The sequence below is a fragment of the Wolffia australiana genome, chromosome 9, assembly GCF_029677425.1.
Source record: "Wolffia australiana isolate 7733 chromosome 9, ASM2967742v1".
NCBI lineage: Eukaryota > Viridiplantae > Streptophyta > Magnoliopsida > Alismatales > Araceae > Wolffia > Wolffia australiana.
This window is the reverse complement of record NC_135843.1, coordinates 2,132,057-2,148,499: the sequence shown is the minus strand read 5'-3', so window position 1 is coordinate 2,148,499 and position 16,443 is coordinate 2,132,057. Positions and strand designations below refer to the sequence as shown.

At 44.0% G+C, this 16,443-nt stretch overlaps 1 protein-coding gene across 2 annotated transcripts in view; it reads right to left on the bottom strand.

The window, feature by feature from the left end:
• Positions 1–374: 374 nt before the first annotated feature.
• ALA3 (aminophospholipid ATPase 3) overlaps positions 375–16,443 on the bottom strand; it is a 30,189-nt gene continuing 14,120 nt past the window's right edge. For both annotated transcript variants that reach the window (XM_078580672.1, XM_078580673.1), the window contains 13 exons: positions 7,722–7,864; positions 6,971–7,072; positions 6,822–6,885; positions 6,525–6,737; positions 5,479–5,644; positions 5,310–5,389; positions 4,976–5,215; positions 4,661–4,882; positions 4,412–4,579; positions 3,813–4,175; positions 2,138–2,244; positions 693–1,029; positions 375–599 (listed from right to left, as the gene is read on the bottom strand). In XM_078580672.1, coding sequence (XP_078436798.1) covers positions 717–1,029; positions 2,138–2,244; positions 3,813–4,175; positions 4,412–4,579; positions 4,661–4,882; positions 4,976–5,215; positions 5,310–5,389; positions 5,479–5,644; positions 6,525–6,737; positions 6,822–6,885; positions 6,971–7,072; positions 7,722–7,864 — 2,181 coding nt within the window. In that variant the 3' untranslated portion in view covers positions 375–599; positions 693–716. The remainder of the gene's footprint in view (positions 600–692; positions 1,030–2,137; positions 2,245–3,812; positions 4,176–4,411; positions 4,580–4,660; positions 4,883–4,975; positions 5,216–5,309; positions 5,390–5,478; positions 5,645–6,524; positions 6,738–6,821; positions 6,886–6,970; positions 7,073–7,721; positions 7,865–16,443) is intronic.

The following is a 16,443-nucleotide window of genomic DNA, read 5'->3' as shown; positions in this document are numbered from 1 at the left end:
AGCAGAGAAGAAAGAATGAATCAAATGATTTTTCTTGTTCTAAAAAGATCCTCGTCCCAATCATTCCTTGTGATGCAATGAAATCATGGCGATGAGAATGTCAAGACACAGCAACACCTATAATCCAAGGAATAAATGATTTACATCGCAGTATCTCTTCCTTCATCATATCACTGATGTTAATGGCATTTCCATGAGCAAACTGATCTAGTCCCACAAAGGATAATTCATGGGTCTATAAAAAATAGTAAAAAGGACATTGAGAAATTATACAAAAACTAACTGTTCCATGGGCAGATGAATAATAACACCATCACCATCATCATCATCCTAACCAAGATCATAAAGAGTACCAAAAACTAAAAGACCGTAAATTCACTCAAAAAATGGGTTCCACTAAAACAAAAATTTCTTCAAAGATCATACCTTGTTCTTGTTCGTGGTACGATAAATCCTTTACAAATATCACCCCATGGGATCAACCAATAGAAATAGTGAAAAAAAAGAACAGTGATAAACTATACAAACCTAGATCCTCCCTTGAATGGACAAACAAGATCATCATCATCATCTTCATCCTAAGACCGAGCAGCAGACTCCTGAGAGAAACAGCCGAAGATCAAACAATTGAAAAAGAAATAAAAATCATGATCAACATCATCAAGAAAAAAAGAATCGAGTCGGATTATAACCTTGGTTGTCGGAGGATGTTTTTTTTAGTGCTTGGGGGGTTTGGGAGGCTTGGATTTGGTCTTCATGCTGGCTCGTCGAACGACGTCCCACGCCTTCTGAGGAGCGAGCACCCCTTGCTGGAGGGCGAAGAAGGATTCATAACCCGGTGAGTCGAAGGCAAAGCCCGTGTGTCTCGAGTTCTCTCTGGGCAACCGGGATATGGCGTAGCTCCGAGCTTCCTCCGGGGTCAGATGGTTGCCGATCTCCAGCAGTTCGGTCCGACTCGTTGGTTCTGGCTCGTGCCGATGCATCTCCTGGATGATCTGATAGTCGTATGGGGCGAACCATCTCTGCAATCTGAATAGCAGGATAAATGGGCGGATAAATTAAGATATTTTTCTACAAGTAGGTGGATGGAAGGGCTTAATTGAGATAAGACGCATTTAGAAATTATCTTAGATAATTGATGAAATGCAGGATAAAGAGGGGGTTTGATGTAAAAACTTCTTGCAAGAGCATGATGACGTGGGTGTAAATAATATTCAGTTTGAATAATTTTACAAAAATAAAAAATATTCAGTCGAATATTTGATGGACAGAGGATGATGACCGCAGTTTAATGTACAACTTTGCAAAAGTGGCTAATGACGTATGGATCATTGACGAATAATTTGTATGGTGGATGAACAGCAAATATGGGGGGCCATTTCATCGAAAAACATCATGAAAGTCGATGATGTTGTACTAAACATAACGAGTGGTTCATGAACAACGGATGACGGTCGTTTTATGCATGACGTCATAAAAGTGCATCATGACGTACATGTCATTAATGAATAATCGGAACAGTAAAGACCAGGATATGATGATAGCATTTTTATATAATAACATTGCTGAAGAACATTATAATATCTTTCAGAAGAAATCTGAATATCTGATGATGCACAGGTAATGAGGGTAATTTCATGTAACAGCATCATTAAAGTGAACATGACATAAATTTTCACAAGAAACAATCTGAATAGTTGACAAAGAGCACACGATGACCGCATTCTCAAGTAATATATTCAAGGAAGTACATGATGACATTAAAATTCTAACCAAGAAATATGAATAGCTCATGAACAGCGGATGATGAAAGCAGTTTAAAAAGTACTGATGACGTGAATGTTGTGCATGACGTTGGCCCACGTAGGTTTTTGCCAAAACATAAATTGAGGAAAAGTAAAATCCATAATCACAATTCTGAATAATTGTGGGACTTTATCTTAATTCGTTCAATGAATGAACGAAAAACGCATAACTAAAGGAATAAATTGGAATGGCTTCTTGGAAGACTGTGACGTCTTGGTATTTCATGAAAGCCCATAAAAAGCTAAAGAGAGAGAGAGATATCATGTGACTTCATGGAAATGTATATGCGCAAGGGGAAGAAGAAAATCGAAAATTACTAGATTCCACTCACCCGAGATACGCAAAGTCTCCGAGGAGGGCAACAACAGGCACCAGCAATAGAGTAAGATAGAAGTAGAAGGTGCTCATCAGCACATAAATTACAAAGTATATATTTTCCTGAAAAAGAAACAAAACCTCTGAATTGAGCTCACAAGCCAAAACATGAAAACTTGGCTCCGAAAAAAAATGGCCAAAAGTATCCACCATTAGGGTTTGCTGTCCTGAAACGAAGCTGTCATTGTCATCCAAAAGTTGTCATTGCCGCAACTGTGTATGACGATGACACTTTTCTAGCGAATATTGAATGGCGACGATGAGATGATGAATGAATGAAAATTTGTGTGAGAGAGAGAGGACAGGAGGGAGAGCGATGGGACTCATGGGACGGAGAGGGGGAAAGAGAAGAGGAGAGAGATGTGACTCTCGGGGAAAGAGTGGGAGAGAGAGAGGAGGTAGAGAGAGACAGGACTCATGGGGAAAGAGAGGGGGAGAGAGGGGGGACAGAGAGGAGGTAGAGAGATGGGACTCATGGGAAAGAGAGGGGGAGAGAAAGAGATTAGAGAGAGAAAAGGATCTCATGGGAGAGGGGGAGGAAGAGAGGGGAAGGAGAGAGAAGGGACTAATGGGAAAGAGAGGGAAGGGAGAAAGAGAGAGAGACGGGACTCATGGGAAGGAGAGGGGGAGAGAGAGAGGACCGAGGGAGACAGGACTTCTGGGAAAGATCGGGTGAGAGAGAGAGAGAGAGAGAGGAGGGAGAGAAAAGGGACTCATGGAAAAGAGAGGGGGAGGGAGAGAGAAGGGACTCGGGGGAAAGAGAGGGGAGGGAGAAAGAGCAAGAGATGGGACTCATGGGAAAGACAAGGGGGGGTAGAGAGAGAGTCGGGATGCATGGGAAGGAGGGGATATGGAGCCGCAGAGAGAAAGACAGAGAAAGAGAGATATGGAGAGAAGGGAGCGGGAAAGAGAGAAGAGAGATACTGGGAAGGGAGCGGGAAAGAGAGAGGAGAGATATGGAGAGACGGGGGCTGGAAAGATAGAGGAGAGATATGGAGAGAGAGAGAGAGAGAGGAGAAGAGAAGGGGCGAGAGAGAGAAGGGATATGGAGAGCAGGAGAGAGAGAGCTATGGAGAGAAAGACAGACGAGATTCAGGGACGAGGGAGAGAGAGAGAGAGAGAGGAGAGTAATGGATAGAAGGGGGGAGAGAACAACAGACAGTAAAACAGGAGAGATAAGGAGAGAAAGGAGGAGAGAGAGACAGAGACGAGATTCAGGGGTGAGGGAGAGAGAGAGAGAGAGGAGAGATAGGGAGAGAAGGAAGAGAGAGAAAGAGAGGGACTCATGAGAGAGAGAGAGAGGAGAGATATGGAGAGAAGGAAGAGAGAGAAAGAGAGGGACTCATGAGAGAGAGAGAGAGGAGAGATATGGAGAGAAGGAAGAGAGAGAAAGAGAGGGACTCATGAGAGAGAGAGAGAGGATCACCTGCTGGCATACAAGAAAGAGTCTTGGCAGAAATGAGTGGAGATTTGACATGGCACAGAGAAAGTAGAGTCAAGACTACGGAGGACCACGAAGATGATAAAATCATCATCGTCATCCTTGACACAGACCAATGACGAGGACAACTAGTTAGTGTCCTCTCGTCAACGTCATCAGGGAAAATCGTACCCTACTACCAGACTCATACCTGTCGATCCCAGGGAGTCATGACACCAGAGTACACAAAGATGAAGACGAACCACGCCAGGATACTCCCACCAACGCTCAGATAATGCCACCTTGTGATCGAATTGCACGTTAAGAGTAGGCGAATGTTGACTGTCACTACAACGCAACTGAAGGCCATCGTGCTGACGTCCCACAGACCAAATATTTTTCCAGAGCTATTGTGACCCATGCGACTGGCCGAGGCGGTGAAGTAGTAGAAAATCAGTGACTGATAGATTGAGAAGAAACCCCAGACTGCCACCACCCTCCACTTGAAGAAGATGTTCCTCATCCCTTCTTTATATAATTCCGGGTATTTCTTGGAAAGTGCAGTGCTGACGTCCTGACAAAAAATTAAAAAAATGCAAATTTTCAGGTGTTTTGTTTAGCATACGTTATACTGCAGGGTTAAAATGTCACTCCCCAAATTATTTGGGAATTTTTATGTAAAAGTGTATGTCTCTATTCATCTGGTTGCTTTCTAAGGGTTTATTCCCTCACTACCAGGGCAGCAGCTATTAAAGTTCAACAAAAAATAATACTGCTTTCAAATTTAGAGATCGAAAATTCAGCGAGCACCTTATCAAAAAGTCCGACAAAAATCACTGGCAGAGCTGTGAAGATCACGTTGTAGAGAGATTGGAACCAATCGTCATAGAATCGTTGCCCAGAAAATCCAGTTTGAAAGGTGAACCAGAACTGCGTCAACGTGAAGGTGAAGTTCTTGTAGAAGAAGTACATTATAACCTAAAACAGAAAAAGTCAAAGAAGTTAATTAGAAATAAAAAAAACCAAAAAATGATTTGAGAAAGATTTGCAGACAAAAACCTTGCATAATCTAAGGTACGACCATCTGCCGTGCACGAGAAGCAGATCAGTGAGAAAGCGGAACTGGGCAATAGCAAAATCAGCAGCCATGACGGCTTGCATTCCTTCAAGCCCACTAATGCCCACACCAACATGGGCCGCCTGAATCATGCTGACGTCATTTGCACCATCACCTATGCTCAGCGTAATCTTTTTGGCCCCTTTCTTTACTAAACTCGTCACCTTAAAACGATAAAAAAGAGAACTTATTCAACAATCTACAATAATTCAAAGTTTGTTCGAATAACAGGGTTGAACCAAGAGAGAAAATCAAACCTGGGCCTTTTGCAGTGGAGAAACTCGGCAGCAAACAACTGCATCACAATTTAGACTCAATCTCAACAGTTTGCCGCGTAAGACGGGGTCTAAGGCATACATCAGGCACTTTCCATCAATTATGAGCGCTCTTTTAGGTGCTACTACGAGATTCGTGAAGCTTTCTGCTTCCTCGAGACATTTGTCGATCTGTTCTTTAACAAAGTCCCTAGTAAACCCAGCGATTTCTACTTGATCGCCCTAATAACAAAAAGAGGACAGCTGGGATAAATTAAAATAGGCACCCGACAAAATATTTCCATGTTATTTAAGAAATTAAGATGAGAAGGCTCACCCTATCCTCAACTTCTCTAATTTCGTCCGTCTCTGAGCTGATGATAAATTGTTTCATTTGATTGTTGATCAAGTTACAGGCTGAGTTAAAAAGATGAGATGTAAAAGGTAAAATATCGTTTCAAGTTACTGAAAAGATGGCAAAAGAAATAGAAATATCGCACTGATACCATAGGCAATATTAATGGCAGTCTCCAGCTTATCTCCGGTCAACACCCAGATCTTTATTCCTGCTCTCGCTAGGGTTTCTATGCAAGCAGGAACGCCTTCTTGAAGCTTATCCTCTATAGCAGTGCATCCAATCAATATGAGCTTCTTTTCAATCAGCTCTGCAACCTGCATGGAGCTTGGAATGAATAAGAATTTAAAATCCAGGATGTCACTTCTGTAACTGAAACACATAAAATGTGTCTGGAAAATATCATAGAGAAAAATTAGAAAGTGGTCATAATCGTTAAGCCTGATTCAATTAAGAAGATAATGCATGGAAGTTTCTAAACACATACATGAAACCTCTGGCAGAAAAAAAAGATAAAATAACTTATATTCTTAAATGCTTGGGTTTATGATTGTGGCACACTAGTGCTTGGCAATCAGATTGCATCGGCTACAATTGAAGAGATCTGATGGATCAATGAGAACGGATGGTGGCAACAGAGGCAAAACCTGAGTCTGCGTGGACATGGATGGTGGTCACGATGGAGACAGGGATGCTAAGCCTGCACATCCTGTGAGGGCTGCCGATGGAGGGCATATTGCTAGCTGCCTGAGGACTGTATGAGTCCCCCCTAGAGAGAAAGAGAGGATGCGAGAGAGAGAGAGAGAGAGAGAGTCAGCCAGAGTCAGGAAGGGAAAGATAGCTATGAAGGGTGGCCCCCGTTAATCCATCAATCAACTACCAAGCATGTTCAGATGATCGATCAGATATCCAATACCAATGACAGGCCCATTCGATAATCAGGACAGTTTGGTTGGGGGGATCAGATATCAGGTTTGAACTATCAAATGGCCGATCAGTTGATGGTTTATTGATATGATAAAATGTCCCTAGTGACCGCGTCCCATCAGGGACCTAGTTCTCAGAAAACGCGATAAGTTTCCGAACATCACGAATGGGATTGACAACTAAGAAAACGATAAGTAAAATCATGATGGGAGCCAAAAGCACATGGGCAAAATATTTTGCTTACAAAGCCTATCAGAAAGATACACACACCTCATCTAGCTTCTTTTCGCGATCGCGCAAGGATGACTTGGCCTGAATAAACTTTTCATTCCAATTTTCATACATCTCAGGGCTCAGATCTCTGTAAGCCAGACATAGAGTGCGTAAACCCGATGAACCGAATTGTTCGAGGTGCTCCCGAGTTATCTTGCGGATATCGGTATTTGAATCCGCCAGTCGTTCATAAATAACAGTGTCAGCACCCTACGAAGAAGTTTCCAACATGATTGTTTAGTTAAAGACAAAATAAGAATTAAAAAATAAACAAAAAACTCAACCAGTTTTTACCTTACAGTAGAGAACAAGCCTTCCATTCGGATAGCGACAAATAACAGACTGCCGCTTCCTCGTACTTTCAAAATATTAAAAGTAGGTAAGAACAACTTCCGCTATAGTGACTGGCTAAAATTGTAAGAAAACGAAAAAAATAAAATTACCTATTGAACTCCAGAACATTCAGAATCTCGTAAGAGACGTCATCTATTTTACCCATCCTTTCAACGTGTGATTCCCGGACTTTAATCAAAGTTGGGGTGCGCCTTAAAGAAATAAAGAAAATTAACTGACAAAGATTAATAACGCCATCACTGCTGAAGCAAATCATCGACAAGATCAGGGAAGTTTGACAACTAGATTTGAATACACTAGTTTCATGTCATCCACGGCGCTTCAATTTCCTCTTTTAAGATTGGAAATAAAGAAATAGAGGAACTTTGGCCAGAAAAATGAGGGAATGACCTCAGACTGCGAGTGAGAGAGGATCGGAAAAAGAGAGGAAAGGGAGGAGAGGACAGCTAACTCAACAAACTTCCTTTTTTAGAGGAATAACTCAATTAACTTCTTGAATTCCAAAGTGGGAGCTTCACTAATTAAAAAAATACCAAGGAGAAGATAACGACTAAAACGCCCCTGCCTAGGGTAAAGGATTGTATTATAAACAGTTAGGAAGTCACCAGGCAGAAAGATGCCAAAGAGCGCCGATCTACTAGAAAAAAGCAAAGAAATCTGACACATTTGTAGAAAATTTTATATTGAAAAGATGAAAAGACAACAGGATTCAGTACTCCAAAAAGCCTCTCTTCCCCATTTCAAATGTACTGTCTTGCTTCCGTCCTTTTTGATAACCAAAATGACATCAACAAACGCAAACGATGATAAAAAAGCAATATGAATATCCATCTTTCATACCTGTAGAAAAAAAACCCAAAGTTTTTTGCCGCAGTTACCAAGGCAGCCTCATCTGGAGAAGCAGCTTGGTAGACAATCTTTTCTGGGCTTTCATCCCCTTCAGGAAGCACAGTGTGACAAATAGCGAGGCATCTGAAGAATTCCTGAACAGGAAAGCGACCCCATATAAGTGTAACAAAAGCTGAAAGATAACAGTGAGCGCTGAAAAGGCGAAGGCATAGGCAGAAACCAATAGAAAAGAAAGATTCAAGTTGAGGCTATGGCAGGGGCAAGGGCGTCAAGACGTCAAGGGCAAAAAAGGTGGGTGACACAGGGGTGAGGGCAACATGAGGGTGAGGATGACGCAAGGGCACGGGTGATGCGAGGCAGAAACCCTGGCTGACGCAGTGAGGGTGCCACCATTGAGAAGATGAGGGAGTTGAAATGGCAACTGGATGGCGAGTGCAGCCCAAGCTGGAATCTCTGGCCACACAATGGATACGGCACCGTGCCGAACAAGGCGATGCACTGGCTGTTCCTCCTACGATGCATCACAGAGCTGACAGAGTTGAGGATTTCAGACCAATTTTGTTGTCCAACCCCATTTACCTCATTATTGCAAACGTATTGGCGAATAGGTTGAGGGAGGTGATCAGGGAGCTCGTAGGAACCTTCTAATCAGCATTTATACCAGGAAGATTGTCGATCCATTGTGCAGTTGTGGCAGGAGAGATCTTAGCTACATGGAAAAGGCACGGGACCAGGGGGTTCATATAGAAGGTGTCAGCCAGAGACGCCTTTGTTATTTCTATTCTGTTAATTATTTTTGTTATTTCTATTCTTGTTTTTCCCTTTATGTCTAATGGGCCCATTAAGCAGCCCAGTACTTGTAAATTATGCTCTGGTATTTAAAACCAGAAAGACCTAATGAAATGTCACGTTCTTCCAACTCGTGAACCCTGGTTCTAGGGTTTCTCCCTGTGAAAGAAGTTGCAGACAGAAGTTTCTGTCGGACATGGTATCAGAGCAAAGTTAGAAGATTACCGTCTCTCCTGTGCCGTGTGGTGTGTCCTCATTCGTCTCCAGTGCCGTGTGCCGTGTGGTGCTGACCTTCGTGAAGTCAGAGCACCAAGCGTCAAACTGAGGTTAGTTTGACGACAGAGTCAGGAAGAAACCCTAAAACGGTCTGGTACGATGGGGTTGTGGAGTCCTCCCGTCGTTGTACTGCTGAAGCCTGAGCGTAAGTTGTTCAGCAGTTGTTATTTCGTTTTTTTTCTTGTGAAGGAGATCCTTAGTTCACCAGAAACTGCGATCCTGAAAATATTATCTAGGCAATGGCAGCTGAGAAAGTGGAGTCTAACGATCTTCAAATCGTCCAGCAAGATCAGGGTTTCTCTTCTATCATCAACCATGTAATACCTGAGTCAATGAAATATACTGGACTTAATCTCCTCCACTGGAGAAAATTTGTTGAAATGGTTCTTGAAGGGCGAAGGTTGCAACATCACTTGATTGAAGAGGTGAAACCAACTAGTCCTAACTATGCAGTGTGGAAGTCTGTCGATTCAACTGTCAAGACCTGGCTCCTTGGGAGTATGATAGGAGACCTTTTCCCTAAATATCTTCTACTTCCTACAGCAAAACAAATCTGGGATAAGATACATAAAAGGGTTCTGAAGTCCAATAATGATTGGCGTATCCATGAGCTTGTCACCAAAGCGACCTTACTTCAACAAGGGAGCAAGACAGTTCAAGAAGATGTGTGTGAGCTCCAGGCTCTCTGGGATGAGATGGACCTTTATAGGCCTGTTGCTGAAATTGAGATTGGCTCAGGACTTGTTGCTGCCACAAAAAACCAACCTTCCAAGTCTTATTCAAGTAAAGGGAATGATCAGAAGCAAAAAAGGGGGAGGCCTACATGGCAAGCCAGAGAAACAATTATCTGCACTTATTGCAAGAGGAAGGGGCATAAAAGGGAAACCTGTTGGGATCTCCATGGCAAGCCACCCAAGCCGGCTTAAGCTAATGTGGTAAAAGGTCAAGATACAAACTCATGCGGAGACTTGTCTAATGGTGGGGATGATACTCCGATCCAAACACTCCAAGAGATCCATGCTCTTAAGGAAGAGCTGGAAAAATTGAAGAATCTTGTATGTCCAGCCACTACTTCAATGATCTGCACTGGTATGCATTCTACTTCCCTTGATGTCCATAAACCATATCAGAACTCACGGTCGATTGTTGATTCTGGCACAACCGATCACATGACACCCTTCTTGTCTAAATTTATGGAGTATTCTACCTGTCCTGGTAGTTGTCATGTATTGACTGCAAGGGGGGAAATCCTTCCAGTGTCGGGTATAGGAACTGTCAGAATAAGACATCTGGGATTGTTGAAACATGTTCTGCATGTTCCTATGCTCAAAGCCCAGCTAATCTCTCCCCAAAGATTGGTTAAGGATTCCTTTGTTTCTCTAACTCTTGATTCTGCTGGTTGTTTTGTATATGAGAAGAAGCAGAACCGAAGGATTGAACAAATTGAGGAGAAGAATGGCTTGCTGAGCTTGGAAGATGGTGCGGCGGAAGTGCTGATGGTGAAAGGAAGACATCATATTGAAGAAAATAATCTTTTGTTAGGTCATGGAGGATACTTAGTAGGGTTTAAGCTAACTAATGGGCCCGAGGCCTTGTACTCTGTAATAGCCTAACCCTAGGAGATATTAATAAAAATAACTACTTCAGGCCCAACATGGGCCGCCTAACTTCCCACTAAGGGCCCATTAAGGGCCCATTAGTGTAGGCCCAGTAGGGCCCATATATTAGGCCCAGTAGGGCCTAATATATGTTGGGCCTGACCACAGTCAGGCCCAACTCTCCAACGGCTGAAACCCAGCCGTTGGAGAGTCCAGCTGCTTTAAAAGCAGCTGGACCTCTCTGTTTCAAACAGTCATATATTCAAAATATATGACCGTTGGAAACAGGGAATATTCCTTAGGAATATTCCCTTTCTAACAAGTGAAGTTTTTCTTCTATAAAAGGGGGCCCAGTTCAGCAATAAAAATTATTCCTTCTTGCCCCAAATTCTTCTCTCTCCTTTTTTCTCTCCCCATCACTCACATGGCATCCGAGCCAGCTTTGCTCTGAACCTAGTGCAGCCCTGATTGAAGCCCTATGAAGCCCTGATTGAAGTCTCCATTAGAGCTCTGTTCGAAGCATTCCTGAAGCACTGTTTGAAGCCCTGTTCGAGGCATTTCTGAAGCACTGTTTGAAGCCCACCAGAAGAACCAGAGCCACAGCCAAAGCAGAAAAGGAGGCTGAGGAGCTGGCTTCCCAAGCTGCCTCCACTCCAGCTGCTGCCCCAGCAGCCCCTGCCGCCATGCAGTTCACCACACCAGTCCAGGGAAGGCCTGTCCTACCCGACCTGGACATGAAGTACAATGGCCTAAATGGCCAAAAATGGATCACTATGGTACAGAGGGCTCTCAAGGCAGCCTACCTTGGGAGACACCTGACTGAAGAAGCTCCGTCAGAAGACGAAGCCGGTTGGGAAGTATGGGAGTCGGAAGAGGCTCTCATTATGAATTGGATGTTGAAGAATATGGAAGACGAACAGAAGGATGACTACCTTCTGATCGACGGCGTCAAGGACCTCTGGTTAGAAGTCAACAAGTCATGTGCAGAAATGCACAGCGATTTTCGGGTCTATGATCTCCGCGAGCAAGAGCGAACGCTAAAGCAGGGAAATCTGACGATCTCCACCTATTCAGCCAGGCTGAAGGCAATTTGGCGGGAATTAGATCTCCTGTGGCCCACAGGTGATAAAAATTCCCCCTCATACCTCCGTGAAGTAAAATTCAGAACTCTGCAGTTTCTGATGGGCCTCAATTCCGAGTACGAGACCCTCCGAAGTCAGCTGCTACACCGGGAAAGATTTCCCACGCTAGCAGAGGCAATTTCAAAGCTCCAAGGAGCAGAAAGCAGGAAGAAATTGGGTAGCAAGGGAGGGGAAACCTCCAAACCTACCGTTGCTGCTCACTTAGCGAAAAAGGAGTCTCAACCTGGGGCACCACCACAGCCTGTGGCACCATCTTCTCAGCAAGCCAAAGCCCCTCCAAAGGAAGGTAACACCTCAGAACTGATCTGTGGGTACTGCAGAAAGCCAGGGCACATCAAGCGGGACTGCCGAAGGCTGGCGTGGAAGGAGGAGCAGATCAAGAAAGGGACCTGGAACCCAGGTCAGCAGAAGAAGGCCTACGTGGCCAGCGAAGGCGACCAACCACCCTCCACCGAGAAGGAGGAATCAGGCGACATTCAGAAGCTTATTCAAGCGGAAATAAGCAAAATCCTGCAGAAGATGAGCTCAACATCCCTCGTGCAGTCTGGTAAGTGTTTCGCATTTACCACTTTTACAAATACTAAATCAATTTCAGTATCATGGGTGTTGGATTCAGGGGCGACAGATCACATGTCACCCCACAGGTCCTTATTTCAGACTTATGAGTCTGAGAAGGGGAATCTTAAAGTTTTTACCGCCAATGGTGGAGTCCTACGGGTAGAAGGAAGAGGAACAATCCTCATTAAAGGAAAAATCTTGCAGGGTGTTCTTCACGTTCCTGAATTAAAGGCAAATCTTTTGTCTCTAATTCAGCTAGTGGAGAATACCGTGTGATTCTCCTTGGATTCTGACTGCTGTTTTTATGTAAAGGACACCGGACAGAAGATTTCATCTGTTAACCGGAGAGGTGGTCTTCTCATGCTAGATGAATCACGGGAAGGAGAAGGGCAGTCGATGGTCTATACTGCCCAGAACGAGGAGCGGGTCATCCTTCTTCATAGGAGACTAGGACACCCCTCATTTCATATCTTAAAACAGTTGCATCCTCATATGTTTAAAGGAATTCCTTTTGAAAATTTAATTTGTGAGAGTTGCCAATTCGCGAAACTCAAACGATCCCCATACGTCAGTACGAACCACAGAGCCTCCTCGGCCTTCGAGTGTGTTCATAGTGATGTATGGGGCCCCTGCTCCATATCTGGTTTATCCCACCAGAAATGGTTTGTTCTCTTCGTAGATGATTTCACAAGGTATACATGGGTATATCTAATGAAATCCAAGGCAGAAGTACCATCTATTATTCTGTTATTTTGCGAAATGATTCAAAATCAGTTTGGGAAAAGGATTAAATGTTTGAGATCAGACAACGCCAAGGAATACTTCTGTGGAGAAGTAAATAACTACATGGAAATGAAGGGAATTGTTCATCAATCTTCATGTGTGAATACTCCTCAGCAAAATGGGCTTGCTGAAAGGAAAATTGGCCATATTATGACATCGGCCAGGGCACTCCTATTTCAGGGAAATTGCCCTAAACATCTCTGGACTGAGGCAGTAGCTACAGCCACACACCTCATAAATAGGACAGCGTCAAAGACATTGGGACTCAAGGCCCCAATCGACCTATTATCCGCTGAATTTCCTAACATAACATTAAAGACTAACCTGCCGGCCAAAGTATTTGGCTGTGTTGTGTATGTTTATGTCCACAATGCAGGTAAATTGGATCATCAGGCAGTAAAGTGCGTATTTTTGGGCTACTCTACCATGCAGAAAGGGTATAAGTGCTACCATCCGGAGTCAAGGAAAGTGTACATCTCTGCAGATGTAAGATTCGACGAGGTCAGGATGTTTTATGAGACAACAGACAGATCCGGGGACTACTTGGAATCAGAGGAAGGAGATGCCGAAGGTATGGAGTTTAGTTGTTTTTCCCATAGGGATAGTGCAGAGGAACTTGAAGAGGGCACTGTGCGGATTTGTGGAAAATGAGGGACCACGCCCGATAGCCGACGCCATAAGTGAAGAACAAATACCAGCAGAAGAACCAAACCGAAGCAACTATGGATGGCCGATTGCGGTTAGTAAAGGAACCCGGAAGTGTACGAAGACCAAAATCTATCCGGTAAGCAACTATGTCTCCTACAGTCGTTTTTCCCCAGAATACACTCAGGTTGTGCAGGCTATGATAGCTATGTCTCTCCCAAAGAACGTCAGAGAAGCTCTGACATCCTTAGAATGGAGAGAGGCAATGGACGAGGAGATGGAAGCACTTAAGAAGAACGGCACCTGGGAAGTAGGCCCTCTCCCTATGGGAAAAAAGGTAGTAGGTTGTAGATGGGTCTTTACGGTTAAGTACCATTCAGATGGGTCAATTGCAAGACACAAAGCCAGATTGGTGGCCCAGGGGTATACGCAATCATATGGGATTGACTACAATGAGACGTTTGCCCCGGTCGCAAAACTAAACACGGTCAGAATCCTGATTGCACTAGCAGCAATCTACAAATGGAAACTACACCAGTACAACGTGAAGAATGCTTTCCTACATGGAGAACTTGAAGAGGAGGTATATATGGCACAACCTCCTGGATATCAGGTAAGCGACAAACCCAGCGACGTCTGCCGCCTCAGAAAGTCCCTATACGGACTTAAGCAGTCCCCCAGAGCATGGTTCGGTAAGTTCTCTCGGGCCATGTTGACAGCAGGATACTTCCAGAGCGAAGGAGACCATACACTTTTCATAAAGCACGGTAAGGAAGGTAAGGTAGCAATATTAATTGTTTATGTGGATGACATAATCATAACAGGGAACGATGACGAAGAAATTCAGAACCTTGAAAGGTACCTGTCTTCATCATTTGATATTAAATCGCTTGGACTTCTAACGTATTTTTTAGGAATTGAAGTGGCATACTCAGGGACTGGGATTGTACTGTCTCAGCACAAGTACATTCTAGATTTGTTGAAAGAAACCGGTAAGCTGGACTGTCGTCCAACCGCCACACCAGTCGACATTAATGTCAAACTGAAGGCACAACAGCATGAGAAGGATGCTCCGGTGGACAGGACCTCGTTTCAGAGGCTCATTGGTAAACTCCTATACCTCAATCATACGAGACCTGATATTGCGTTTGCAGTTAACTCCCTGAGTCAGTTCATGAACGATCCACGGGAGTCTCATCAAGGCGCAGCAGACAGAATTTTAGCCTACCTGAAGGGAACTATTGGACAGGGACTGTACTTCCGGACAGGAGGTGAGCCTAGTGTTACTTTATACACTGACTCTGATTATGCAGGGTCCTTTGAAGACAGCCGCTCTACCTCCGGGTACTGTAGCTTCCTCGGTGGCAACCTTGTTACATGGCGCAGCAAGAAGCAAAAGGAAGTTTCCCTCTCAAGTGCGAAGCAGAGCTTGAGCCTTGAAGAAGGGAGTCTGCGAGGGCATGTGGCTCCAAGGCACCCCGAAGGACCTACGCCTATATGCCGGTAAAGGTATGATTTTGCAGTCAGACAGCAAACCAGCCATCGCGATGGCGAAGAACCCGTCCAACATGAGCGCCTGAAACACGCACGAGTGGCCAGGCATTACATCAAGCAGAACATTGACGAAGGACACATAGTCCCGCAATATGTTCCTACGTTGGAACAGACGCGGACATCTTCACGAAGGGCATCCCGGCCCACAATTCCAGGTGTTGGTGTCCAAGTTGGGCATGATCAACATCTATACCCAACTTGCGGGGGTGTTAGGTCATGGAGGATACTTAGTAGGGTTTAAGCTAACTAATGGGCCGAGGCCTTGTACTCTGTAATAGCCTAACCCTAGGAGATATTAATAAAAATAACTACTTCAGGCCCAACATGGGCCGCCTAACTTCCCACTAAGGGCCCATTAAGGGCCCATTAGTGTAGGCCCAGTAGGGCCCATATATTAGGCCCAGTAGGGCCTAATATATGTTGGGCCTGACCACAGTCAGGCCCAACTCTCCAACGGCTGAAACCCAGCCGTTGGAGAGTCCAGCTGCTTTAAAAGCAGCTGGACCTCTCTGTTTCAAACAGTCATATATTCAAAATATATGACCGTTGGAAACAGGGAATATTCCTTAGGAATATTCCCTTTCTAACAAGTGAAGTTTTTCTTCTATAAAAGGGGGCCCAGTTCAGCAATAAAAATTATTCCTTCTTGCCCCAAATTCTTCTCTCTTCTTTTTTCTCTTTCCATTAATCACATCTTTCTCTAGTCGATCAAGTTAAATTGTTTCATTGTCGTCTTGGACATCCGTCCTTTGAACTTTTGGGGAGAATGTTCCCAGTCTTTGCTCGTAATATGAACTTATCCAAGCTTATATGTGATGCTTGTCAGTTTGCTAAACATAAAAGATCCTCATATAAAAGAAAGAATGAGAGAAGTGACAAGCCTTTTGACCTAGTGCACAGCGATATATGGGGACCATGTGCCTTTTTGTCTGTCTGGGGCTAGGTGGTTCCTTATAATTGTTGATGACTGCACTCGACTGACATGGGTGTACCTTCTAAAGCAGAAGTCTGAGACGACAGATATTATTAAATACTTCATTGTTCAGGTGCAGACTCAATATGGTGTACAGGTGAAGAAGTTCAGAACAGATAATGCCAGAGATTACTTCAATACAACGTTAACTGCATATTTTCAAACTCATAGGATTATCCATGAGTCTTCTTGTGTCAACACACCACAACAGAATGGTGTAGCAGAAAGGAAAATTGGACATGTTGTTGAGACAACTAGAGCATTGCTTATTCACCAAGGAGTGCCAAACTTTCTGTGGGGAGAAGCATTACTTACAGCTACGCATCTTATTAATCGTCTGCCGTCAAAGGTTCTGGATTATAAAAGTCCTTTGGACCTGATGATTCAATTCTTCC